At 45.0% G+C, this 25,496-nt stretch overlaps 1 protein-coding gene across 6 annotated transcripts in view; it reads left to right on the forward strand.

The window, feature by feature from the left end:
• Positions 1–25,240, forward strand: part of KLHL3 (kelch like family member 3) — a 59,856-nt gene extending 34,616 nt beyond the window's left edge. For 5 of the 6 annotated variants that reach the window (XM_082064032.1, XM_082064033.1, XM_082064034.1 and 2 more), the window contains 11 exons: positions 468–630; positions 3,558–3,667; positions 8,005–8,121; positions 9,110–9,259; positions 11,783–11,900; positions 12,598–12,795; positions 13,561–13,662; positions 16,279–16,407; positions 19,836–19,976; positions 20,175–20,318; positions 20,573–25,240. In XM_082064032.1, coding sequence (XP_081920158.1) covers positions 468–630; positions 3,558–3,667; positions 8,005–8,121; positions 9,110–9,259; positions 11,783–11,900; positions 12,598–12,795; positions 13,561–13,662; positions 16,279–16,407; positions 19,836–19,976; positions 20,175–20,318; positions 20,573–20,601 — 1,401 coding nt within the window. In that variant the 3' untranslated portion in view covers positions 20,602–25,240. The remainder of the gene's footprint in view (positions 1–467; positions 631–3,557; positions 3,668–8,004; positions 8,122–9,109; positions 9,260–11,782; positions 11,901–12,597; positions 12,796–13,560; positions 13,663–16,278; positions 16,408–19,835; positions 19,977–20,174; positions 20,319–20,572) is intronic. The other variant, XM_082064035.1, reaches the window with a different exon arrangement.
• The last annotated feature ends 256 nt before the right edge of the window (positions 25,241–25,496 follow it).

Raw genomic sequence — 25,496 nt, forward strand, 5'->3', positions numbered from 1 at the left:
CAGCAGTTTGGGCACTCTGCTCACAAGCCAGTACAGTTTTGTTGGAAATAAATTCAAGGTTTTGAGGACTGCTGGGCTGCTATGGGCTTTGAATGTGATGGTAATGCATATAAATAATATAAAGGTCTTCAGGGGAAAAAATAAATAAATCTGCGTGCAGGACCTACCTGCAGCAAAACTAGAAGTTCAGGTGCATCTGTGGTTGCTTGTGCTTTGTCCTCTGTTTCCCTGCCTTGAGGTTTTGTGGGGAGAAGAGCTCTGCTTTTGGCCCAACAGGGGACCGCTGTTTCCATCTCAGAGCACGGACGGGGGTCTTCTGCATGAGGATAATGCTAAAACTTTAACCTTCCTTCTCATACCCCACAGGGATGTGTCCTTGCCTCAACTGGAATTGCATCCAGTCTGTGCAAGCTGTGAATCAAACTTTCTTTGTTGCTAACTCTAATACCCCTTTCTTGCCTTTGCAGGTTTTGTTGCCAGCTGCTAGTTTATTGCAATTGATGGATGTTAGAAAAAACTGCTGTGACTTTCTTCAGTCCCAGCTGCATCCCACGAACTGCCTTGGAATCCGAGCTTTTGCCGACGTGCACGCGTGCACCGAACTGCTGCAGCAGGCAAACGCCTACGCAGGTGAGGGAAGGGTCGTCCGTTTGTCGAGTTAAACCTGCTTCCAGGGACAGCGACTCGTAGGTTGAGCAGGATCAGCACATCCTGGTTGGTCTCTTCATGCTTCTACTATTAGAACAGGGAAGGGGCTACTTTATTGGGTTGTACATTTGTAACTTTCTCTGATGCTGCAAATTGTGAAATGTCGTTTGGTCACAGCAGAATGCCTAAGAAGGTAAAAAAACTTGATTATCTGGATCCCACCTTACAAAATAGTTCCTCAGTATGTTTCTAGTAAGCTCTTTGGCTGCCTGCTCAAGAGCACAGTGTTGAGATCCTGGTGTCCTCCCTGTGTACACTGCTCCATGAGAGCAATAGGCAATGCTGGGCATTTGTGCATTCTAGAAATGTCACCAGGCAAAACTAAATCTTGCGGGTGTGAGTGGGAACACTAGGCTAAAATTGTGGTGCAGTTTGAGCCTTTGATCTCTGTGGAGCAATGGCCACTTCCCCCAAGGGTGAACAGATTCTTGTTTCCTTGCGAGGGCATGTGTTTGGTTGCATTAAGTAGGCACTGGCAATGTCTTTCAGCGTTTCTTCTCTATGGCCATAAATGTAAAACTATTTCAAGTGGCTCCATGCTTGTAATTCCCCAGCACCTTCCAGTCTTCTCTGGCAGCGTTGCCTTTGATATCTACTTTGGAGAAGCTGGTAGTTTGCTCAGTTTGTTCTTCTGCTTTTCTGTCTATTTGTATAGGAAAAAATACACCTGCTGTCTCCCAGAGCACCTGCTCTGTCCTGCAACACTTTCCTTGCTACAATTTTGTCCTAATTAGACCATAAATAGGCTCAGTGGAATAAAAATGTGCCCACCAAATCCTCCTCTATTTTCCTGCAAATAAAAGTAAAACCTCTTCAGCTGCTCTGGCTGTATTATCCCCTGGAGGAAAAGGTACCCTGGAAGGAATGGTTAATTGTATAAAGGCTTGCTTGTAATATCTCATTATCCTTGCTTCCAGGCCCTGTTTAATCTTTAACCCAACAAGCAGTGCATTCACTGTATATTTATTTGGTTGTTTGGCAATTAGAAATTCTACTTTGTTGTTTTATTGGCCTTCATAAGTCCCGGTTAGTACAACAGCCCATGTAATGTTAATGGCACTCCATTAATAAAAATGCCATTAAAATTCTTTTCACTATGTTGTTTATGTAACGGCATTAAACCAGAAGTCCCCAAGCTCAAGAGTCCGTGTGTGCATGAGCTCAGTTACTTGAGAAATGCTCAGTTCTGGCCAATGGATAACTTTAGTAGGTGGAGGAGCTTTCGTGATGGAGGAACAAGTTACTTTATTAAAATCAGTAAATATTTTTACTTGCTTCTAACTAGTAACAAGAGATCAAATAACTTTCTACTGCCAGATAAGAATGAATAGGAGGTTGTGTCCAGAAGTCAGAGTGCATCCAGCTTACTGTGTGGGGAGCATTTCCTGCTTCTCAAGTATTTAAGACCAGAAGAGTTCATTAGATCTTCTGTATGATTTCCAGCATAAAATAGCAGTATCTGGATAAAGTTTAATTCTATTTTTAGTCAGAGCCTTTGGCTTAGCTGTAGTGTTTTGTTTTCCCATTGGACCAAGTAGGGTCTGTGGCTGGGGAAGCCCAAGTGCACTGTGTTATCTCCAGGGAGCTCCTCTCTGGAAGTTGTGCCATCTCGTGTCACTGTGCTGCTGCTTTTTGGCTGAGAACTTTGCAGATGTTGCTGCGGAGGAAGCTCTTTGAATACAGGAGTCTGAGCTTCTCAAAGCCACAGGGATTAGGGCTTGAAAAACGCCGCTTCAGATAAAGTGTGTAAGATTATGTTTCTATATTTCAGCCAAAAATAAATGAGACCTGGCAAATGGCAGGCAAGATTAAATTGGCATGTATATCTTACAAATGCTTGCAAAACTAAAATTGCCTGCAACTGGCTAACAATGGTTTTGACCTAGAAATCATTTTTTAGGAAGTAATTTTTCCTGATGCCCTTTGGCTAGATGTAAAGCTTGACAGATTTGATGATCCTTTTTGGATCTTTATTGCAATCAAAATTCTTCCAGTTTGGGATTAGAAACAGTGATGTGTATTTTGTTTTCAAGTGGCTCCTGAAGTTACAGCATGGAGGGATTTGGAGGCAAAAAGGGAGCAAAGGGAATTTGTACAGTTTGCAGACTTAAGTGGAAAGGGACAAAGCTGCTGGGGAAGATGGATGCTGAGGTTTTGGAGCAGGAGAAAGGTTAAATTTACACATTTTTGGGGAAAGAAGCAAATGGTAGAAGGAGAGGAGGAGAGCTGGTGCCATGTGCATGCATGGGACAAGGATCTCCCCCTTGCCCATCTCTCTGAGTGCCTCCCTGCATGTACAGATTCAGCTGGATGCCCTGGTATCCCTCACTATTTGCTGCTGTTATGCACCAAACTGGCTGTTTGGCCGATTTATGTTAAAGATGGGCTTTCCTTTGAATACCTGCAAATCTCAAGGACCCTTGCTGGAGTCTCTCATCCAAGTGTTGAGCAGATCTGCTGCTCTCTAGCATGTTAAAGGAAGGAAGGACTGAATCTTGAGGTGGCCAGGTTATTTACTACCTTAGAAATGTATTGGCACTTTTCTCAATTGCCACTTCTAATCATATTTGCCACTGGACGGTACTTAGTGGCTTCACAGAAAGTTAAGTTCCCATTTAGTGTCATTTATGAAAGTGTTGCGTGGGGCTTGTGTTACTTGAAATAACATCTGATTTCTTTAATGTGTTCTGAGGCTATTTTCTGTTCTGTGATGCAGTCGCAGCGTGTCGTTTGTCTCGAGTGCTCGGAGCTGTAACAATAGCAGTTCTCTGAATGCTGTAGTCCTTCTGTTGACTCAAAGCATGGATTTCTTTGTAATTTTCTGTTCCCCCTTTTCATTTGTTGAACAGAGCAGCACTTTCCTGAGGTGATGCTAGGAGAAGAATTTCTTAGCCTTAGTCTGGACCAGGTTTGCAGTTTAATATCAAGTGACAAGCTCACAGTCTCCTCTGAAGAAAAGGTATAGTAAATTGTATAGCAACAGTGAATGTAAGAATGCTGGAATGTTTCTAGATCTTGATCGGGAACTGTTCTCATGTTATGCTCTTTAGGGGCCATTTTCCAACAGAGCACATATGGAAAGGAAAATTAAAAATAATGTTAATCCTAAAACCACATAAAAGTGACCTTCACTTGGCTGGTACTTGTAGGAAGTAATGATTCTCAGATCCATATCTCTTCCAAAAGCCCTGGGGGACAGAACCGAATGCCTTCCCTCTCTGGAAAACTAGGACCCTCCCATCTGCAGATGGTGTAAAGCTTGTATTACCTGCTATAAAAACCTCAAAAAAGGTGAATTTCATTAGGCCAGGGAGGAGTATTGCCTTCTGTTGCACATCAGGCAGAACAAGTAAAGGAGGCCTGAAACCAAGAAGGAAGGAAACATTTTTCTAGCATCATCAGTGTTTGTAATGGTAGAGGTGTTGATGTGTTGTTTCATGGTTGAAATGTTCAGCTCATCTTGTGTGTGGTCTGTATTCGTGGGAAGGAGGAGGACCAGTAGTTAAGGCACTTGGTGAACACCAGGTCTAGCTCCTGTTTCTGGTGTGGGCTTCTTGCATGATGTGCAGCAGGTTTCTGGGGAGAGGTGTGTGCCTTGAGTCCTTTAGCCCACCTCCACATTGTCCCTATGGGGAGATGGGCCTTTGTGGGAGGCTACAAGAGAACTTGAGGACGATGTGGCTTGTAACTTCAGGACCCTGTTGAATGCGTTTCGGGGGGATGAGGCTGGACGTGGTGCTGCTGGTCAGGCTGCACATCCAGGGATGTGCACCATCCTGCTCAGCCCCTCCAGGCTGCAGATGGGCTGCTGCTTGGACCCATATGGACCATAAAGGTTGCCAGAAAACCTGTCCTACTTGAGATGTGAATGCAGCGATGCGAATGCAGCAATGCCTCATCCAGATCCTGAGCCAGCAAACTCGGAGGATTTGGGTTTGCATTTCTACAGGTGTGGGGCTCGAGTGGGCATCTTGGTGGGGTGCTGAGATGTACCAGGCAGGACCAAAAAGGGAAAAAACAAGCAGCCTGCAAATTTTTCCAGTCTTGTGCAGCATTGTTAAAAAGCTTTTATTGGCCTTGTGCCCAACGAAATCAAAGTGTTCTCTCCCTCATTTGAGATTTATACAATCAAAATCAGTATTTCTTTAGCTGATTGTAAAAGTTGAGAATGGAAGGCAGTGGAAGGAAATGAGCGCATAAGCTGCATGTTCAAAACAACAGATACGAATAACAGGAGAGAGGGAGAGAATGGGATTGGAACATAAACATGACACATGTGCTGGAGTCCAAAGAAATGCTGAAAATTGAGGACAGACTCTTAGGCTGCTGTTTTCTATTAGCTTTGTGACAGACAAGCAGCTTTCCTGACCTTTATTCTTGCTATCTGTTAAGGTGTGAGATATGTATTATGAAAAAAAAGTATATGTAAAAGTATATATATGTGTCTGTCTATACGTACGTATCTATATTTATGCCTGTGCACGTGTGATGGATAAGTAACTATTTTTAAGCCGCCCCTCCTGCCACCCCCTAACTAATTGGCCTAATAAAAAATATTCTTTAACTCCACAGATTTTGGCATACTTGTATCCATAAGCTATCATGACTGCAAAAAATTGTCTGCTATCACAGAAATCTAATTTAATTGTAAAATGGTGACGTTTTGCCCTTTATTCAAAGATAATGCTCCTTTCTCTCCCTCTCCCCCATGCTTTTGCCAGCCTCTGCAGTTGCACAGTCCCTTTTTGCCCAGGGCAAAGGGTTATTTTGGTCCCTGCCTGCTCTTTCTGCTATAGCTGAGTACTTTGAAGACAGTTTTGTCAATGCTTGCTGTACATGACCTAATTGGCTGTTTAATTCTAACAGTGTAAGGAAGCAAGGAAAAACTGTAAAAAATCACTTTTATTCTTGTTTACTAATGATGTGTGAAACAGAGGGGCTTCCAGCCCTTGTGAAAAGGCTTCTGCCAGCTCAGAACAGTGAAGAATTAAGGTTTGTTTTTTAACGGGTTAGGATTTTTGGATTGGGGATTTTACCCAGAGCCCAACTCGCTGTCTCATGCTGCTAACGTGCAGTAGACGCTGATGCACAGTTTGGTCCTCACTCCTGTGAGTATCATAACAACTGGATTTTTGGCTGAAGAGACTGAGCAGACACCTGAGCTTGCTCTTTGCTTAGGCAGTGTGCAGAAAGGGGATAGTCCAGGCTTTTACCCTTCTGCTCCATCGAGTGGGAAATCTGCTTTTCCCAAGCTCGGGGCTGCTCCTGCAGCCAGGCAGGTGCTGCTGACCCGACCTGTGTCTGTGCTCTGAGCAGAGCTGGGGGGTAACTGCTCCGTGTCACCCCACCGACAGCGGGTCCTGCGTGACTGGAAAACCCCCCCTCTGCTGGGGGGGCTGCAGCAGCTGCTTGGGGTCTGCAGTTGAGGGAGGATACAGCCATAGTGCAAACAAATGTGGCCTTTCGATAGTGCTGTTGTGGATTAAGATTGCCTCCCCCATAAAATTAGGAATCAGAGCCAGTGGAAGGTGCCCGAATCTGGTTGTTTGTTTGTTTGTTTTTATTTTATTATTTTAGAGTAGGCACAGCAGGGTAGCGTCAGTGTGTGCTCTGTAACTCAGCATTTGTGCAGAAGAGGTTAATGAAAAGAATGCTTGTTGGCTAAACATTTGCCTTTATGCTTTTTCCACACTCATTTGCAATTAAAAATCTCAAACAACCTAGTTTCTACTTTAAATGCCTTGTAGCCAAAGTGAAAGTGTTTGTTTATTTATTTTCATTTAAAAATACTTAAAAGGTTCTGCAGTAGTTATTTTCTTCTGGGGTTTGATTACAGGGCTCCCTGTTGCATTTAAATTCTCATCTCAACTCCTGAATTCCAAGCAGTTCAGCAAGAGCATTTGTTGGCAGAAAAAATGAGGCTGGTGCTTTACTGCCTTTTTTTTTTTTTTAAGTATATAGTTTAGTGTAAGAGGAGGAAACCCCTTTCCGTTCTGCCGCTCCTTTGTGGGAGGACACATCTGCCAGCGCCTCCTGCGAATGCATTTGCCAGCAACAATTGGGGACTGAGAGATGGTGCCCTCAGCCCTGGTTAATTTTTTCAAATCAGTGACCTTGGACCAAACGAAATGGTTTCTTGGGGAGTGATGGGAAGGGTGGAAAAAAAGGAAAAAATATCTGTGCAAATTGGCCTGACCATTTGGTGACCCTAGCGGGAAGCTGAAACCAAGGGCACGTGCTTGGGCAGGGGGCCAGGGATGCTTTTTGGGGGAAGCACGGGGTTTGGGGGAGAGAGCTCTGTCAGCCCCCCCATGGGTAACCGGATAGTGAGAGCACTTGGGGAATTTGGCCTGTAGATGTGAGTTAAGGGTCTGACTTTAATTCTGGCTCTGCGGGGAAACTGCTGCAAGGATCCAGATCCTGCTGAGAGCAGCCCAGCCCCTCTCCTGGCCTGGCTGGGTGTTTCAGGAAGCTTTGCCCTCTCCTGGTGACATTTTCAGGCTTTTTTTCTGGCAGGAGAGAGGCTCCCAGTTACATAAGCACATGCATATTCATGCCCGGAGCCCACACAGGACGCATCTGTTCATCGCACCAGGTCTGCGTGGCTCCCGCTGCGTGGGGCTGTTTGTGCCCAGTTCGTCACGGAGTCAAAGTCTGGATGCTTATCTGAACCGGTTGGATCTGGGAGAGAGTAAAACTAGATTTTGGTTCAGACCAGAAGTCCGGCGTGCCCTTGCTTCCCTGCAGAAGTACCTGGGTATTTTTAGTGGTGAAACACGTGCGTGGCTGCAGATGGGGCTTTTTCTGCACGTGTGGTGAACTTGTCTTGAAGACTTCTTGTTTTTTTTGGGGAGGAAGAACTAGCGTGCTGATTAAATATGATGACTTACTATGTGTGTGGCCAGACTCCTTCGGGAGGGGAGATCTCTGTTATCTGGAGTAGCGGTTGTGGCTGATTTCATGAATAATGTCCAGTGCAAATGTCAGCAGGCTAATTAAGTTTCCTGGCTGCCTTCCCATACTCATGTCCAAGAGGCATATGATTGTCCTGGACACACGTTTAGCTTTGAGAGTGATACAGCACATCTACATTTGAAGTTGCTTATTAATACGCATGGTCAGCTCACCGCTTTGCTACCGTGGTGCTTGTGCTCTATGCATAGTCACGACTTTTTCATCCATTTGATAGAGATCTTGCACCTCCTTCCTTCCATATCATGAAATCACAACGCTTCTGATTTTGGACTGTGCAAGCCTGTTCTTTCTTCTCCGTTTAATTGTACTTTATCTGTGTAGGTCTTTGAAGCAGTTATTTCTTGGATAAATTATGAGAAGGAATCTCGCTTAGAGCACATGGCTAAACTGATGGAGCATGTTCGCCTACCCCTTTTGCCCAGAGATTATCTTGTACAGGTTAGTCTGCAAATAAGGAATTAATACTTGCACTTAAGTTGCTGGCAGCTCCTTAATCAATGGCTTGGCTGTTTGTGTCTGAGATGAGTCTGAAACAGAGAAATAAAAGGAAAAACTCGATGGACTCTGAAATCAATGTGTGTGTGCAGAAACATTCACGTGACCTGTGCTCTGCCAGACAGTGCCTGGAGTGGAGCTCCTGCCCCTCTTGGTGAAGCATTTAGAAGTTAATATCTTGCTTTTTTCACTCTGAAAATATCCAGGTGGCAGCGTTACAAGCTGTGCAGTTTTTTTCCCTAATGCACAGGTACATTTAGCTTGGTGAAAACAGATAATGTGTGATAATTTTGGCTTAAGACATGTTCCACACATAGAGATGGGTCTGTGTGACTGGCAGGTGAGGTGCTCTCTTAGTCTGACTGGGACATTGTCCTTGATGAGTTAAGTCCTGGGATCTGGGCCTTGATAATGAACTGAGAACCCCTGAAGAAGGGCTTGGCATATGGGCCCTTTGACTGCTCTGCTTTTGTCGTGTGTCTAAAAATAAATCAATACAATTGAAATAAGATTGGTATTCACAAGATGAACCCACCATGTATTTTTTTTTCTCTCAACTGTATCTTCTGATTGAGTAAAAGGTATTGACTCTCCTTAAAAATTCTGACTCAGATAAAAGAATTTACTTATTTTGTACCCAGATTCCTGGTGAATTCTTCTCTGCTGAGTTAAGTGTCTGGCAGAGGGTGGTAAAAGAGAGAGCACAGCTACTCATGAGTGATACTGTAAAAAAGTGAGAAGCTTGGATGTTACTGCGTGTGTTTCTTTCAGCAGAGCTGGGAGTCTGTGTTTGTCCTCTGCATATTTTTTTCTTTAATATTGGTACTTTGGAAGAGAAATTCCAGGTTTCATGTTCTTTCTACAAAGCTGCTTGTGACCTGAGTCACCAAGTACATCAGTTTAAATCATTCATGTGTGTGCCTGTTCTCAGACAGTTGAAGAAGAAGCTTTAATCAAGAATAACAACACCTGTAAAGATTTCCTTATCGAGGCCATGAAATATCATTTACTTCCTCTGGATCAAAGGCAACTGATAAAGAATCCCAGAACAAAGCCGAGGACTCCTGTCAGCCTGCCAAAGGTAAGCTGAGTTTGTCACTTCATGTCACCTCACACCATATTGCTATGGTTGCATTTTCTATCTTGAAAGGAGCTTGTGTACTTGCCGCATTACTTCTCACTAGCTCCATAATCGTCCTTTGAAGTGTTTTTACTCCCTCTTCTGCTATTGTCTGTGCCCACCAAGGATACATAATTAAGTCGGATAAACTTAAATAAACCCTTAGGAGAAGCAATCTCTCTGCTCCCAGGGGCAAGGCTCTGCTCCCAAAACATTTTTTTGTCAGCCACAAGTGGTTTTGTGAATGGCTGTTGCTCCTGAAGCTGTGGCTTCAGCATCGCTGACCTGTGGAGAGGCTGCAGGCAGCTGCTTGTGGTGCTGGGCGGGCTGGGGGGGGTTCCTGCTGGCTCGGAGCCCTGCCCAGGAGGGTGCAGTAGGTGTCTTTTCACATCTCCATAGTCGGAAGCCGTGAAAGAACAACACTCAGAGCTGTGAGCAGAAAGTCTGAAGCAAATTTCAATAGACTCAAAGCAGCTACTGAATAAATAATCCTTGTTACTCCCTGCATTTATCCTGCAGGCATGTGATGCTCTGGCCACCACTTTATTAGTGAAGAAAAAAATGACGACAGAAACTATTTTCCCTGTGCCCTGGAGATAAACGCGGTTCGGTACAATGTCTGTCAACAGCCTGTCACTGCAGTTATTAATGAGCATTTAGGAGATTGTAAGATATCAAAACCACAGTGTGTTTTTCTGAGCACGAATCGTAAGGAGCTTGGTTTGCGGAACGGTGTATGAGATCTGTGCTACGAGGGACTATTCAGATGTTTAGATACTGGACTGTCCGTCAAGAAACTGGTTCTGCAGAGTGTGTTGGTGTGTCATGCCCCTTCTGCTGCTGGCACTGAGATCTTGGTAGAAGACAGCTTTGGGGATATCATGGGGGGCTGATGTGACCCATGTTCAAGGACTAAAGTAGTTAAGGATGAAAATGAACAGTGAACCACTGAGTTCAGAGGTTCTCTATAGCATGACCTATGAGTATAAACCCAAGTCTTCTGCAGGTCTCTCCTCCATTCTTTTTAACTGTAAAGAAAGAGAAGGTGATGATCTTCCAACAATCCAGTTACTGAGAAACTTTCATCTGGTCTGTAGGCCCCGCTGAGGAGGGCTTACCATCTGCTGTGAAAGCTCTTAATTCTGTAATTGTGTGAAGCTCTGCAGCTTTCCATGGAAGACTGTTACACAACCAGCAGTCAGGCTGCTAATGTAGATTCAATTTGCTTTCTAATGTCACATTCTCATCTTTGTAGATCAAACAGTCTACTATTTTCATACTCTTCAAAGTCTTTAAATTGCTTTATAGCTCCATACTTTTAAAGCAACCATACCTAGAGTTGAGCTCGTTACCCGAGTGACCTCGAGTGACAATGTTATCCCCTCAGCTACTCACAGCTGCCCTGCAGAGGCTAAAGACAGTCTCCCATCTACTTTTTGACTATACTTGAAGCCCTGTTATCTTGCTTCTAGCTCCTTGGCCTTGTAACTATCAGATTGTCTTGGGTAGTGTTTGCTCCTGCTGCTTTGCTGTGATATGGGGAGGAAATCTTCCCTCTGATAGCTGCGGAGGGTAGGTACGTGTTCGGAACAAAGTGTAGATCGAGTTGTTTGTGGGTGCAAGTGGACTCAGGAGTGATGGGCAGCCTCTGAGGGCTGAGCTGTTGGTTCTTGGGACCACCACCTCTGGGCAAGTCAGCAAGTCTGTGGGGAGTTTGTCTTTGGGTGGGAGCCGGGGCGGGTTTGGGAAGGACCACACTGTACACCGTCTGGCTCTTCTCACTATTCCACCAGCATCCGCTGCTTGCTGTTGCTGGGAATGGAGTCTGGGGCTGCATGGACCTTTAGCCTGATCCAGCAGAGCAGTTCTTGAGCTCCTGAGACTGCCCTTGATCACCTTCATATAGATCTTTCCTATCTGTAAGGAATTTAGGGTTGAATTACTGGATTTGCATCAATACATATGGCAGCCAGAAGCCTTAATGAAGCTGATAAATCACTTCCTTCAGCAGCCCAGGTCTTAACAGCCTGGGTGATTTCCCTGAATATCATCTTCCCTGCAGGTGACAATACAGCTGTCAGGTTTTATTTGCTAAGTGGCATTGATTATTTTTAGCACCACTGTGAAGACAAGGACTAAACAGTGGGCTGGCTCTGGAAATTATCCTGGGATGTTCTTCACTTAAAAATACTTCTGCAGTGAGTCTTGCATATGTCACGGTGCGAAGTAGTTTCATGGGGAAATGGAACATGTTGCCCACCTCAGAATGGTGAGGAATGGTTGATGGTGCTGCCATATCTAGCATGCACTGCATGGAGATTACTTTTTTACGTGATTTTTTGTGCCCCCTGCAGAGGCTTTTAGTACGTTTGCAGCATGGTTTTGGCAGCTGCTCTTGACCATGCTGTGCTGATGGTTTCTTTGCAGGGAGCAGCTGCCTGGGTTGGTGTCTGAGGTTTTCTAGCTCTCATCTTCCCTCTCCAGGTGATGATTGTGGTGGGCGGGCAAGCGCCCAAAGCCATTCGCAGTGTGGAGTGCTATGATTTTGAGGAGGAGCGGTGGGATCAGGTTGCTGAGCTTCCCTCCCGGAGATGCAGAGCAGGTAACAAGAACTTTACTTACAACCTTTGTTTTCTCAGTGCAGTTTTTCAGAGCTGGATAGATGTTGTTGGATGTCCCTTCAGCCTTCCTCTGTGCCCCTGCTCTGTCTTTTTGCCATTTCTTCCTTCTCTTTCCCTATGCACCTCTACCCTTCTCATTCAGGTGGCTGCCCTGCTCTCTAGAGGGGTTGCTCCTGCCTGTCTGCCCTCCATGGCTACTCTCTCCCCTTCACCACCTTTCTCTTCTGGCTGCTCGTCTGGCTCCCCTCCTCCTCCTCCCATCCCACTGGCCTGGCAGCCCAAAGGGATCCAGATTTCCATGCTGGTTTCCTAGTCAAAATCAACAGAGCTGAGTCTGGCCCTCTGGATGCTGAAGGGTGATGGAGAGCAGATCTGTAGATTGGGAGTGTTCTTCTGAAGACATCTGAGAGGGTTGTGAATGTGGATCACCATTTGGTGTCTTCTCTGGCTCACCTACTCACGCAGGTGTGAAATCCATCTGTGCCTTATGTTGCTGTGTATTTCTGTGCATTTCATTTTCCATATGTACATGTATTTTTTATCATACTTGGCTCCAATGCTTTTAACCTACAGAAAAAGACTTGCCTGTGTTCTGCTCTTCCCTGCTGTGCGACACACCTCAGCAGACACCCCAGCTGTTTGTAAAACCTCTGTAAAATCTCTCTCCTCTCTTTTCAGGTGTGGTATTCATGGCTGGCAATGTTTATGCTGTTGGGGGCTTTAACGGATCTTTACGGGTACGGACAGTTGATGTGTACGATGGTGTGAAGGACCAGTGGACGTCCATAGCCAGCATGCAGGAACGACGAAGCACTTTAGGCGCTGCGGTGCTCAATGATCTCCTGTACGCAGTGGGCGGCTTTGATGGCAGCACTGGTAGGTGACTGAGCAAAAGCCATGCAGTGCCTGACCCGAAATAATGTTTTCAGAGATCCCTGCAAAGACTGCAAAGCTTTAGTGAGCTTCCTTCGCCCTTCCTCTATGATTTTGTAGAGAAAGAGCTAGAGATTGGGTTTGCCATGTTGTAACTAACCATGTGCACGTTCTGACCCGTCAGTAATTGCAGAGTATTTTTTTTTCCTTTAGTGATACAGACTGAAAAGGGATTTTTCCTTTTTAAGTTAAATTTTTCATAGCAATGTAAATAAAATGGCAGCAAGGCATCCCTACGGGGTATGTGTCTGCGATTTATCTTGACATAACTGCATGTTTAGATTCACACCCTGTGCTTCTGCTGTAGGGCTCTGCCACTTGTTTAAGCCATGAGGTAACTTTTTCAGCTGGTGATAAGTACAATGCAACAGTGTCTGGGGAATTTTTAAACCTTTGCATAGACACTTTATAATATGTGGAAGGATGTGGGACTTCTGGGCTTGGAATCTGGACTCTGCTTCACCTTAGTGTCCCCAGCGCATCAGAGGGGCAGGGGTGATGGGGTAACAATTTTTCCAGCTACTGAAGAAGTGGCATTGACATGCTGGTCCCAGCCTGAAAGGCAAGGGACTAGAAAACTGGGTTGCAGGAGCGTGGGGGGAATTATGGGCTTGGGAGGAGGTGGAAGGCAGATGAAAGTGCAACACCAATCTTTTTTTCTTCTCTTTTTTTTTAATTAGAAAACCTGTGTATCCCCTTTTTAACTAGGTCTGGCATCAGTTGAGGCCTATAGCTATAAAACCAATGAGTGGTTTTTTGTGGCTCCCATGAACACAAGAAGAAGCAGTGTTGGAGTTGGAGTTGTGGAGGGTAAGAAAATCCGCACCTGTTTCTATCCAGCAAATGTTACTTGTGTCAAACAGAAGCCTGAATGGTTAAGTGCAATAGGAGAGAACTGCAGGAACTATTCTCTAGACCACATTTCGTTGGTAAAGATTTATTTTTTATGATGTAATCACTGCAGCTTTTTCCATTCTCCTCTTTATCTTAGTGAAAAATTGTGTGCAGCTTTCCAAGAGCCTCAGACCCAGATCAGACCAGCCCATGCCGGTGTGTGCAGGTTTCTTTGAATCCTTATTCATCCTGGGCTGCTTCTGGCTCAAGAAAGCAAATGGAATTGTGCAGTGTACGCTGGTGCTATCAGCAGACACTGCGTGGATGGAATACCCATCACAGAAAATCTGCTCAGTGAGAGAAACAGGAGCGCATAGTTCGTCCCACGGCTCCAAGCTGGTGGTTTGGCAGGAATACTAAAACCTGCATTTATTGACATCAGGCTTGCCAGCGTGCACGGCAGGATCTGCTGTGGTTCGTAAATGAGCAGGGACTGATGGTGGCACCCACGTGTCAGCACCAAACTCAAGTGAGCCAGGGCTGAGCAGCTTGGTTCGGATACAGGAGAAAGAGCGGTTTGGGGAGGGACCTTTTCTTCCTTTAGCAAAATCAATTCTGAAGCAAGTGAAAGATTTTATTTGACCTTGTCCTTAGCATGGCGTAGCAGTTTCCAATGAATACAGCGCAGAGCAGCCACTGGCACAAGCCTTGTTATAAACTGTGCTTTGAAGTGGCTTGGTTTGACCTGTTTGAATGGTTTGAAATTGGTGAAATGTGTTTATGTACATGAAACGTGTTTGTGTGAGAAGGAGGGAGATAAATTCAGAATAAATAGCAGTGGTTGTGCTAAATATGCGTATTTAAAAAGCATTTCCTTCCAAATTGGCCCATGCTTGTGAAGTGCTGGGCTGCTGATAGTCAGTGGGATTTGCTAAAATGGGTCAGTCATATGAATGTGCGACAAATATTAAGTACATACCCAAGAGGTACATTTCTGTGGACAGATTTTTCTACTGGAGATGTGAAATCCTTTTCCTTTGGTTTATTTGAAAGCACAAATAAGTCTTGCACATGTTAAGAGTCCATGATAAAAAAAATGAGAGCGTTTGGTGAGGAAGAAGAGTTCATCATATTGGTGCAGGGAACAAGCTGCAGCCTGCAGTTAATCCATAGTGTTCATCTGAACGTGATGAAGATTGATCTGGGTGGGTACTGAAAATATCTAATAATTGATGCCAGCCAGGGAACTTTATCTTGTCTTGCTCTACCTGGCACTCTTACCTTGGTTCATTGACTAACACCAGGTGGGTTGAAACAACAGCACAAACAAGAGTGTGAAATGTTTGTAGAGACAGGAAGAGGCAGAATGAGCACAGTCGCAAACCTGATCCCTGCAGACCTGTCCTGATGATCAGGGCCTAAGGAGGCCATGAGGGAACTGAGGGAGAAGAAGGGACAGAGGGAGGACACTGAGAAATAAGAGCTGGGCTCTTCTTGGAGCCTTGTAAACATCATGGAAACATGAGGATGGAAAAACATTAGAGTGTAAATGGTAGTTGCTCTTGTGAGTGTCATGTGCTGAAGAATTGCACAGCTCATTTGTGGCCAGGCTCTGCTGTTATGGATTGAATATTGGTCTTATTCATGGGTTTTGTACAAAAAAATGGATTTGAATTTTCCTGCATATTTGTTGAACTTTATTAATGGTTGTTTCTCGTGGTGTTTAGGAGGCTCAGTCTTGAACCAGAACAGCTTTGTGGTAGGTGCTCTAGTAAAGAAACACTAAGAAACCTCTTCGGCCCAGAGGAATTACTACTTAAGTGCAAAACAAGCTGATAGGTGAAACAGGGAGTCAAGGAGACAGTATCAGTCAGGCCTGTGAAGACAAGCCACAGTGGACCATCAGCCCTGTTCTGTGTGTGATGTATTCCCATGACTTCTGACTGTGTTTTTCCAGTCTCACTTGGTGTATGTTGTCCAGCTTTCATTGAGCTGAGATAGGAACAGGTATCCCATGCTGTGAGGGTCTCTTGTGGTATCTTCTGTGTTGTGACCACTTGACATGAGTTAACAGGCTGGTCTCAACTGTGTTGGCAGCATTGCTTGGGTTTGATTTGGCCCAGGTTCTTCAAAATCACTTCTAGGTTTCCATGCAGCTATTATATTAACATAAGAGGCTATTGCGTATTTATTGCTCATGTGATACTGTAATTAATGTACAGTATTGACCTTTGCCAGCAGACCTTGCCTCGTGGCACTGAACTGGAGGAAACGCTCGATCAGCAGAACGTGTTTGATGTTACCTCTTCTCCTGGAGCAACAAGTCATTTGGAATACCCTCTGGGCTTGTGGCTTCTAATTACTCTGTGGTGTTTCCTTGTCTTAATTGACAGCTTTAAAAACGGTCCCACCTGTCTGTGAGTCTACTTCAGATCCTTTCACTAGGATTTTCCCCAGACATCCTAGCAGGTTTAGGCAGGTCTCCCAGGGCCTCCCTCAGCTGGGATCTGTCCTCACCTGGGGCCATTGGGCGTGATGGTAATGTCAGTCTGTTGTAGCCATTGCGCTGATGCCAATGTGTGTCTCTTCCAGGTAAGCTCTATGCCGTGGGAGGTTACGATGGAGCATCCCGTCAGTGCCTTAGTACCGTCGAGCAGTATAACCCAGCCACGAACGAATGGACCTACGTAGCTGACATGAGCACTCGACGCAGCGGTGCAGGTACCGGCTCCGAGATAGGTTCCTAGGAGTGGGTGATTGCTGGGGTCTTCTCTGCTCATGGGAAGGAAGAAGTGTGTTTTGACATTGCTGGGCTGGCAGGTGCAACTTTTTCTTTCCTCTCTTCCCATGAGGGGAAAAACCATAATTGCTTGGAAGGTCTCAGCAGCTCTCCTGACTTTGTTAAAATTTGCCAAGTTGAAATTAATTTCTGGATTAATGAAATAATGTTCAGTGTCTCCAAGTAGCCTTGCTAACAGATGCATCTCACTTGTAAGCAGAGTTATCTTTTCAAATTGCCAGCTGCAGGCTCAGCTGGAGACTGGAAAGCCAAGCTGCACCTCCTTCTCTCCTGTCATTTGGGGCTTGTCAGGTGGATTTTCCTTTGGATCTTCTCTGCAAGCATCCAGTGGGTGCTTTGTAGCGCAAAGCACATCTGCAATGGGTATGTGCAGATCAAATCAAAGTATAACATTAATCTCAGATTGCCTCTGCTAAGCTAGTTTTTAGTGTACCTTTGCTGGCATGAGTTGGTGTTCTGAAGGATTAGAGGAAGGGACATGTTAAAGAATTATGTTCTGGTCTTGATAGTTTCTAACTTATAACCTGGTATTAGGTCATGTAGGCACTTGTTCTCTCTGTGGCTGTTCCTCTCCAAAAGGATTAAGAGCTCTTACCCACTGCATTTAAAATCATCCTCAGATGAAAGGAAATGCTATCAGTATTGATCCTATTGCTCTGTGTGTGCAGTGGGTCCTCCCTGATGTCAAACTGTGCAGTTCTTGTTTTACAACAGCCAAAGTGGCAGCTACCGAGAGGCAGCTGAGCCCAGAGGCTGCACTTTGTGTGGGAGCCGAAATAATCCTGCAGGTTAAGCCATGGTGCAAATTTCCTTCAGACCTGGGCAGTTGGGAGGCTGCTTTCTACACCTCATCTTTCTTTCTTCCCTGTAGTACCTTTTCTGTAACTCGAGGTGAGGCAAATATGATCACCCACTGTTGGCTTGAATTTAGTTGAGGAGGTTTTTAGCATCTGCTTGATGTCAAACCTAGCCCAGTGCAACCTTACAGGAGAGCAGGAGGAGTATCTTGTGTTGTCGACAGCATCTTCAGCATCTTGAAACACAGCAAACCAATTTGTGCCTGTAGTGAGGTGGATTTAAGTGAATTTTCTTTCTTTTAAATGCTCTGCTCTGAGCACTGCTTTGCAAGTACATCTCCACATGACAAGTCCAGTATTACAAATGGTTTTGCTTGCCTGCTGAATAGCCTTGCAAGTTTCCTTTCCCAACCTGAAAGCTGGGCTCTTCAAGTTCTAGTTATCACCCAAATGCCCATCCAGCAGGCACCAGGGAGGGGACAGCCTGGTGCCACTCATCACTAGTGGTGCTGCAGCATGATCTATCGTACAGTCGTGCAGCTCCAGAAATGAAACCACGCTGCAGCTGCTGGCATTGCCGTCCCGATGCTGACACCTAGTGGGGGTGAGGATGGGTGTCCCTGAGTCCCACGGGTGACTCCGATCCAGGCAGTGATGCTGTGCAGATATGCAAGTGCTGCCGGGTTCTGCTGGACCAGCTGGGGGGGTTCCCTTTCCCCTCCTGGCAGGGACGTTGCATCTGTGTGTGCCCTGTCTGTCTGCCTTGCTGCACAGGGAAGCAGTTTTAGTGGAGAAGCCTTGGAGTGTTTCTGACTCTTTTACTCTCCTACTTGCTTAAATTAACAAATTATTTTTTAGAAGTGTAAAATTTTTGCTAACAGCTGAGTATAGTCACATGCTAAGGTGCTGTAAACCCAGGCTGCTGGGCTCAGACGCCATAGGCTTTCCTCACAGTTAAATGAGTTCCTATTCCCCAGTCAACTGGGTGACACCAGCCCTGGGGCCAGGACGTACACTGGGACATGTTCTACTCTGCCTGGATGGTGCATGTTGGACTATTTCAACCAGACTGAGACTTTCACCCAGTAAAGTGGTCGTTTACGGCAGTTAGAGATTAATTATCAATGTTGTGTTGTGATTTCAACACCTCTTGGTGCAGCGAGAGATGGCTGGTCAAAGCCAAACCCCGCAGTAGCAAGTTGAGAAGATGGAGGTGATGGTGGTAGACCTGTCGTGGTGTTCCTGTCCCCCAAGCGATGTTGTGCCCACTGGAGCTTTAATTTGTCAGTCAGTCTCAGGTTCTGGCCTGTTCTTTGTTGAGGGGGGAGCAATAATGCTCATAGGGTTTCACTCCATGCCTCATGTTGCTGTCCCACAGGCGAAGCACAGCAGCTGCTGTGGCCCGTGCTCCTGCTGACCGTGGCAAGATTCCGAGCAATATGACACATCCCGTTTTTGGAATGTGACACATTGCGTTTTTGGGATATGACACACTGCCAGGAGATGTTCCTGTGGTACGAGAGCTCTCAAGCCTGGGTGCTGCCTGCTCTCCAGCGCAGCACTGCTCCTGTGCTCTCCTTTCCATGTGCTACACCTGGCAAACAGGGAAGAGATTTGCAGGGGTCAACTTGAAAATCTCTTTGTTTTACGCTGCAGGGCCCCTCTCCTCCCTACTTGTGCCTTCCCCTCGGTCATCAGGACAAATTCACCTTGCTGGTGAATACCCATGGTTGAAATGATGCAATTCAGACCTGTGCTTCTGTTTTACTAACATCCCACCTTGTTGATTTTAATAGAGGCCTTTGAAGGTATTCACGAAGATATGTTGCTGGAAGTTTTAACTCTCATGGACTGGTGAACATTTTAATTAATTGGCTTAATATTAGGCAGAAGCACCCTTCAGATCCCTTGTCACTCCCAAAGATTGAGCCAGGGGCTTGTGAAAGTGGCTGGGAAGGTGGCCTTGGAGGCACCTTGCCTGTGTCAAGTGCTGCTGCCATGTTTGGGGGCAGGAGTGTGGGGAGAGGAACCCTCCAAGAACTGAAGCCAGTAAGTTGTTGGGAAGAAGAGCTGTGTCCAGGGCATGAAACCATGTGGCATGAAGGCAGCAGGAAAAGCAAAAATAAAGCTCCTGGAACTGGGAACAAGGCTAGAATAGCAAAGGGTCCCATGGTAGAAAATATTGAGCAGATGGAAACAAGTTGGGGTGGGACGTGGTGGTCAGGGGAGGTAAAGGGAAGAGACAATGAGTCAGTCCCAAGAGACTGAGCAAAGGCAGATGAATGTCATGGGGCCAGACTATTGATCTCAGATAGACTGAGATCTAGCTGAGAAGGAGCACAGCCCTGACCGAGGACATCTGCCAGGCATTACTGTGCAGGTCTGCCACGTGGGGGTTGGGTGTAGAGTTGACCATATCCCAGGTGTCTTGAGACATGTGGCTCGTGTTTTGGAAATGCCTTGGAGAGGTCAAGGCCTTACCCAATAGAAGATCCAGGGATATGCAACCCTTTCCCCCATACGTTTGCCTCATGCTGAGCTCTGTTTGGCAGGTGTTGGTGTTCTCAGCGGGCTGCTGTACGCTACCGGGGGACACGATGGTCCCTTAGTAAGGAAGAGTGTGGAAGTCTATGATCCAGGAACAAACACCTGGAAGCAAGTAGCAGACATGAATATGTGTCGAAGAAATGCAGGTAACCACAAGAAGCATTTTTGTGGTGTTTAGTTGCAGTTATCTGTGTGGTTTGTAGCGCAACTGATGTTCAGTATTGTAAGAAAGTGATAAAAATGGAAGATGAGGTATCTGCTTGGGAATGAATCAGAACGTGGAGGGTGACATGTTGTGGGGGATGAGTTAGCCCACGTCTAACCATCTGTGCTCTACTTTTGAGGTGTGTGTGCGGTGAATGGTCTCCTCTACGTGGTGGGAGGAGATGATGGTTCCTGCAACTTGGCCTCGGTGGAATACTACAACCCCAGCACAGACAAGTGGACGTTACTACCAACCAGCATGAGCACGGGGAGAAGTTACGCAGGTAAATAGTGGGATAGGTGGCAACAGTTTGGGTCACTAATGAACTTAAAGGCTGTGCCTTCTGAAGCTTTAATCTTACATTTTTGTATGTTTTATGTTGCTTTCAGGAGAGGAAACCTCCATAGAAATAGTAGATACTATTCTCTCTCTGCTAATGTGCTGCTGGACTTTGGCTTTTCAGGATGTTCTTGGCCACATTGCAGCCCAGGAGCTGCTCTTGTGATAACTGTGTCTATTTGTCCATTCTTACAACAGGCGTGGCTGTGATTCACAAACCCTTGTGACACATGATCAAGCCAATGTGAGGAGCAGAAGTGAAGTGGATCCAGCCAGGTGGTGTTGGGAGGATGACTGACCTCTGACTTGACCCATCTCATTGCTGTTCACGTCTCAGTATGACAAGTGATACATTACAAACATCATCTGCTTTGTGGTGGATTACATAGCAAAGCGAAAATCCCTCTGGGGACATGTTCCATGCTAGACACGAGGTGTTGCTTGTTATCTGTGGTGCAATCAACTGTTCTTCTCAATGGCCAATGTTCTGAGATAAACACCGTGCTTGAACTGCAGGCACTGAATTTCTTGTGTGAAACAAAACTGCTACGTTTGGGCATGTGAGTAAAAACAAACACTTTGGATTTCTTCACTACTGATGCTCTGTGTGCATTATCAGTTGAACTATTTACTCACTGTGCCTGGAGGGTGGACTTTACTACTGGCAGTGGAAACTCCTGAGTAGCAACTGAGAAAAGCAGTCAGCAGAAATGGACTGGAACAGGTGATCTGGCTTGAGTGTGGTGCTGTCTCAGTCGTACGTCTGTATATACCACTGGACTACTGTATGTATCCCTGAAATGCTTGTCATATGGTGGAAATAAATACTGTGTGATACTTTTTTCCCTACTTGCCATGAAAGCTGTTTGCTGTACGTGATGGGACCTGCTGGGCAGTGCCTTCCTTGGGGCTGAAGTCTCAGCACCTGAACCACGTTAAACTTCGTGACGCCACCAAACATGTACTGCTCCTGTGGGATTTATTGCTCTGTTGAAACAAATGATGCTTAAATAGAAGTATTCCCAACTCACGCATTTCAGCTGTGCTGAAAGCCCCAGTTCTAGCTCTGTCCAGCATCTAAATGCCATTTCATAATAGAGCGTTTAGGTGTAAAAAGAAATACCTTATGGTGACATTTAATGTAGAGACATTACATAGAGCGAGAACCCTCTGTCACCCAAGCAGTGATTAATGAGCCAAGGTAAAATACCTGCAGTGTGTTAATGCTTGCAGAGCATAGAGATTAACTAATCACTGTCACTGTAATTGCTGTTTTAATCTTGCCTGTACTGAAGGCGTTCCTCTGTTAGTATGAAGAATTCATAAGATTATTCCAACCAGACAAATCTAGATCCAGCTCTAAGGTAGCTGTCTTGCTTACATCCCAAATTCTTCAAACTTTGTGTTTAAGAAGATGTTTGACTTTAAAATACATGTTGTGTCTCCTTGTGAGCTCTGCCATGCGTCTGCACGCAGGGGTGGACTCCCAAAAACCTCCCCAGCTAAAGGGAACTAGTGGAGAAAAATATTTTCTGTATTATTTTTGTTCTTGTTGGTTGGGTTTTGTTTTCCCCCTGTAGGTCAGCTAAGTCTTTCTGTAGGACTGAATCTGCCCATGTTACTGTTGAGCTCCAGCACTTTATCACTGTTGTGCTGCTGGTTTCTTTCTCTGTAGGTCTCCTACGAAAAAGACTCCATGTGACCTACAGCAGAAAAGAAAAAACACTTAAATATTTCAGAGGGATCTAAGGCTACATTGCCTTGTGCAGCTTTTGTAGAGGAGTGGGTTACTTCTGTAAATAAGTAGATTTTTTTTAAAATGTTGAAGTGTTTGTTGTGATCTGGATGCCTGTTCATTGTGGGGAAGCAGCACCTACCGTCGCTGCATCACCTCCTGCAGACAGGACTGACCTTCATGGGGAATGTTAGGTAGCACCTGCTCCTCTTTGGATGTTCTTCTTTTTACAAGCAAAAGCAAACTGTCCAAAGAAATGACAGTATTATTTTTGATGTCGACCCTTCCATTGCATGGCAGCTCAGAGGTCTTGAAAATTATAACGAAAAAAATTAGTCTTTGCTTCAATACCCTTTAAACCTTTTGCTTTGGGTTCTACAACCTGCAGTGAAATGTGCCAAAATATTAGTATGACATGCTACTCTTTTATTATACGTGGTGTTGCTTACTGTAAAAGCCATTGAGGCTGGTGGGAACATGTCCCCTGACTGCAGCTGCCTTCAGGTTGGAGCCCCAAGATGTGTCTTTACAGTGACACAAGTGAGACGAAGCCTTGGCTCAGACTGACTCCAGCTCACTGGCCTGAAAGCAAAGGCCGAGAGGTGTTTCCCTTTCATGCAGCCTGTGGGAATAGATGATAAAATGGGACAGGCAAAGCTTTTTGGTCAGAGTTAGCATCTCTTGTTAGATTGAGGTGACAAGGTGGAAAAGCATTTGAGCACATGTGACAATCGTTAGGTCTGCTATAGACACAGGGAATGTAAAGCTAAACAGCTACTGTATAGCCCAGCTACAACTCAATGTTGGGAACAGTTGCCAACTAACCTTGTCACACTTGTAGCATCACGGAGCAAACACAAATATTGCCCAGAGACTGAGAGTTTATGTGGGCTAGAGATAAAAACTCATAGATAGTGCCAGAGAGATGTAAGTTTGGAGTTTGCTGTGTTTGTCAGATATTGTGAAAGGTGGTTATGCCTGAAAGTTGGATAATTTTTTCCACTGCTATACATGTCTTTATAAACCTTCCTTGCTTGTAAGAAAACCAGTTCTTGGTGTTATTCTGCTCTTGTAAATGGCATTTTTGCCCACTGCTGGCTCAGACCTGCGGCTTGCTGGGCCGGGCCTGGACTCGCAGCCTTGCGGCAGGAGTGATGGTGTTCCTGGCTGCAGCCAGTTCTTCTCGATGACAAATGACACGTTTTCTTCCTTTCCTTCTCAAACGTTGCAGTGTTATGCAAGTCAAGTGACCTCGTTTTCCAGCTATGCAATATGGACAACCGTAACACATGACGAACCAGCTGTATTCCCCCCTTGAAATGCTTTTCGAATTTGTCCGTCTTTGTCTTGTGGTCTCATGTTTGTATTGTTATTTCTGAGCACCTGAGCCAGATCCTTTAAAGGTTGCCTTTTTCTAGGACTGAAAACATAGCATTAGCGCTAACAAGTTTTACTGTAAATATTTTTATAAGACAATTTTAAATAATTTTTTGGATTGCTTTTTATGGTCGTCAATGACACTTCTGTTAAATTCTGGATCTGATTATTACACTCTAGTGCAGTTTTTGCTGGCTGTGATGTAGGCGTGAATCAGTATGTGTTCTGCACAAGGAATTACATGTTGTAACTAAGATCTGGGATGGCTCTTATGTTGATTCTAACATATTAGAAGGACAGCGCTGGGCTTAACATTATGAGATAAATGAAAATCCATTACCTCAGTCACCAGTACGCTCTTAGATTATTAGTTATTTTACAACAATTCCAGTACCCTTGATTTAATTATTTTGTGCCATGTGTTTACCCCCTGGTCGGTTAATGGACAGCTGTCTGTCTGTCAGTGGTTTTGGTTCTCGGCTCCTGCGGAGCGCGATGCTGCTGGGAGGCGGAGGACGCCGAGCACACAAGAGTGTGCGTGCAACCCCCGGCTGCCAAAACCAGTGAAATTATCGCAGGAGGTTTTGTAACAGCTTTTACAACCCAACTCGGGCTCTTTCCTCGCAGTGGTCCTTTGTGGAAATGAAGGCTTTCTTCAGCTTCCTGCTCTTGTCGGCTCTTTTTGGGGGTCACTGTGTGCTGACCCGCTGCGGGATTCTGGCCGCAGGTTTCCCAAAGGTGACTTTGCTCGTCCCCAGGGACACGCACCCAAAACCCCGACTGTGTGGTGTCTGGGTTTGCAGAACAGGCGAGTGTGTGTAAGGCAGGCTGGGTTTGCCTGAAGCAATCTGTTGTTTCAACAAGTTTGAATCAAACCCATCTTTTCCATTTGTGCCTAATAGATAAATTTGGGGGTGATTAAAACCAATTTTCAGTTCATTCAGTTTATCCAAGTACTTTTTTTTGGTACAGATGTGTACAGCACTGTAATTACCATAAATACACTTGGCAGCATTTGCACGACACCACCATGAAAGTTAATACTGTTCTCTTGTTTGCGGTGTTTGGAGACCAAAATCCTTAAAATCCAGAGATGTGTGATGCCTATTTATCAAGCTAAACATGATAGCTCAACAGATAAATACAGCTCATTTTTAACCTTTGAGATTCATTACTAATAAAATGTAATATCAAAGCAGTTGCCCCCTTGGCTTAACATTGTGCTGACAAGTCACTTCACATGAGCATAATTAGTCGCTCAAAGCTACAGTGTTTTGGGAGTGTGTTAGACAGTATAGCCTGGAAATCAGTTAATTCACTTTTTTCCCTCCGCCCTTTGTCTCTGTTTATGGGTTTATAAATTATTTTCCTCTACAGTGACAAATGAATATATGGAATTTTAATTTGTATATTTTATGTATAAAAACCCTTTGAGAGTAATGGATGATTGTGAAATAATTTACCTGGGTGTGAAATTCTTTGTTTTTGTGGCAGAGACTTTCTTGGTTTGGTAGCTGAAAGTATCCCATGAGTGGGTGGACTCTTCAAGCTCATTTTTTTTTTAATTAAAGCTTTTTTTGCATGAATGTGAAGGACCAAGGACTTCGTGAAGTAGTTCTCTTGACAGCTGTCTTGTCCAGTGCAATGAATGACTCAAGAAACATTCTTCACTGACATATTTACATTATGAAAAAAAAAAAATCACGTTGTAGTCCCCATCCTTTAATTTGAATAAAAACTGGACTAATGAAATAATGAAATTCTTCTGGGTCTGTTTTGATTTCCTCAGCTTCTGACAGTGAAGAACAATCTCATCACAGATGGCTTTTTTTGTTGTTGTTCATCTTTAATCACAGCACATCCAGCCCCTGGGTTTGTGTCCCTTGGAGCGGGACAGCCGTGCTCACACAGTATCACAGTATGTTTGGGATTGGAAGGGACCTCAAAGATCATCCAGTCCAATCCCCCTGCTGGAGCAGGAACGCCTGGGTGAGGTCGCACAGGAACATG

Source organism: Streptopelia decaocto (genome assembly GCF_964273445.1).
Source record: "Streptopelia decaocto genome assembly, chromosome: 12".
Lineage (NCBI taxonomy): Eukaryota > Metazoa > Chordata > Aves > Columbiformes > Columbidae > Streptopelia > Streptopelia decaocto.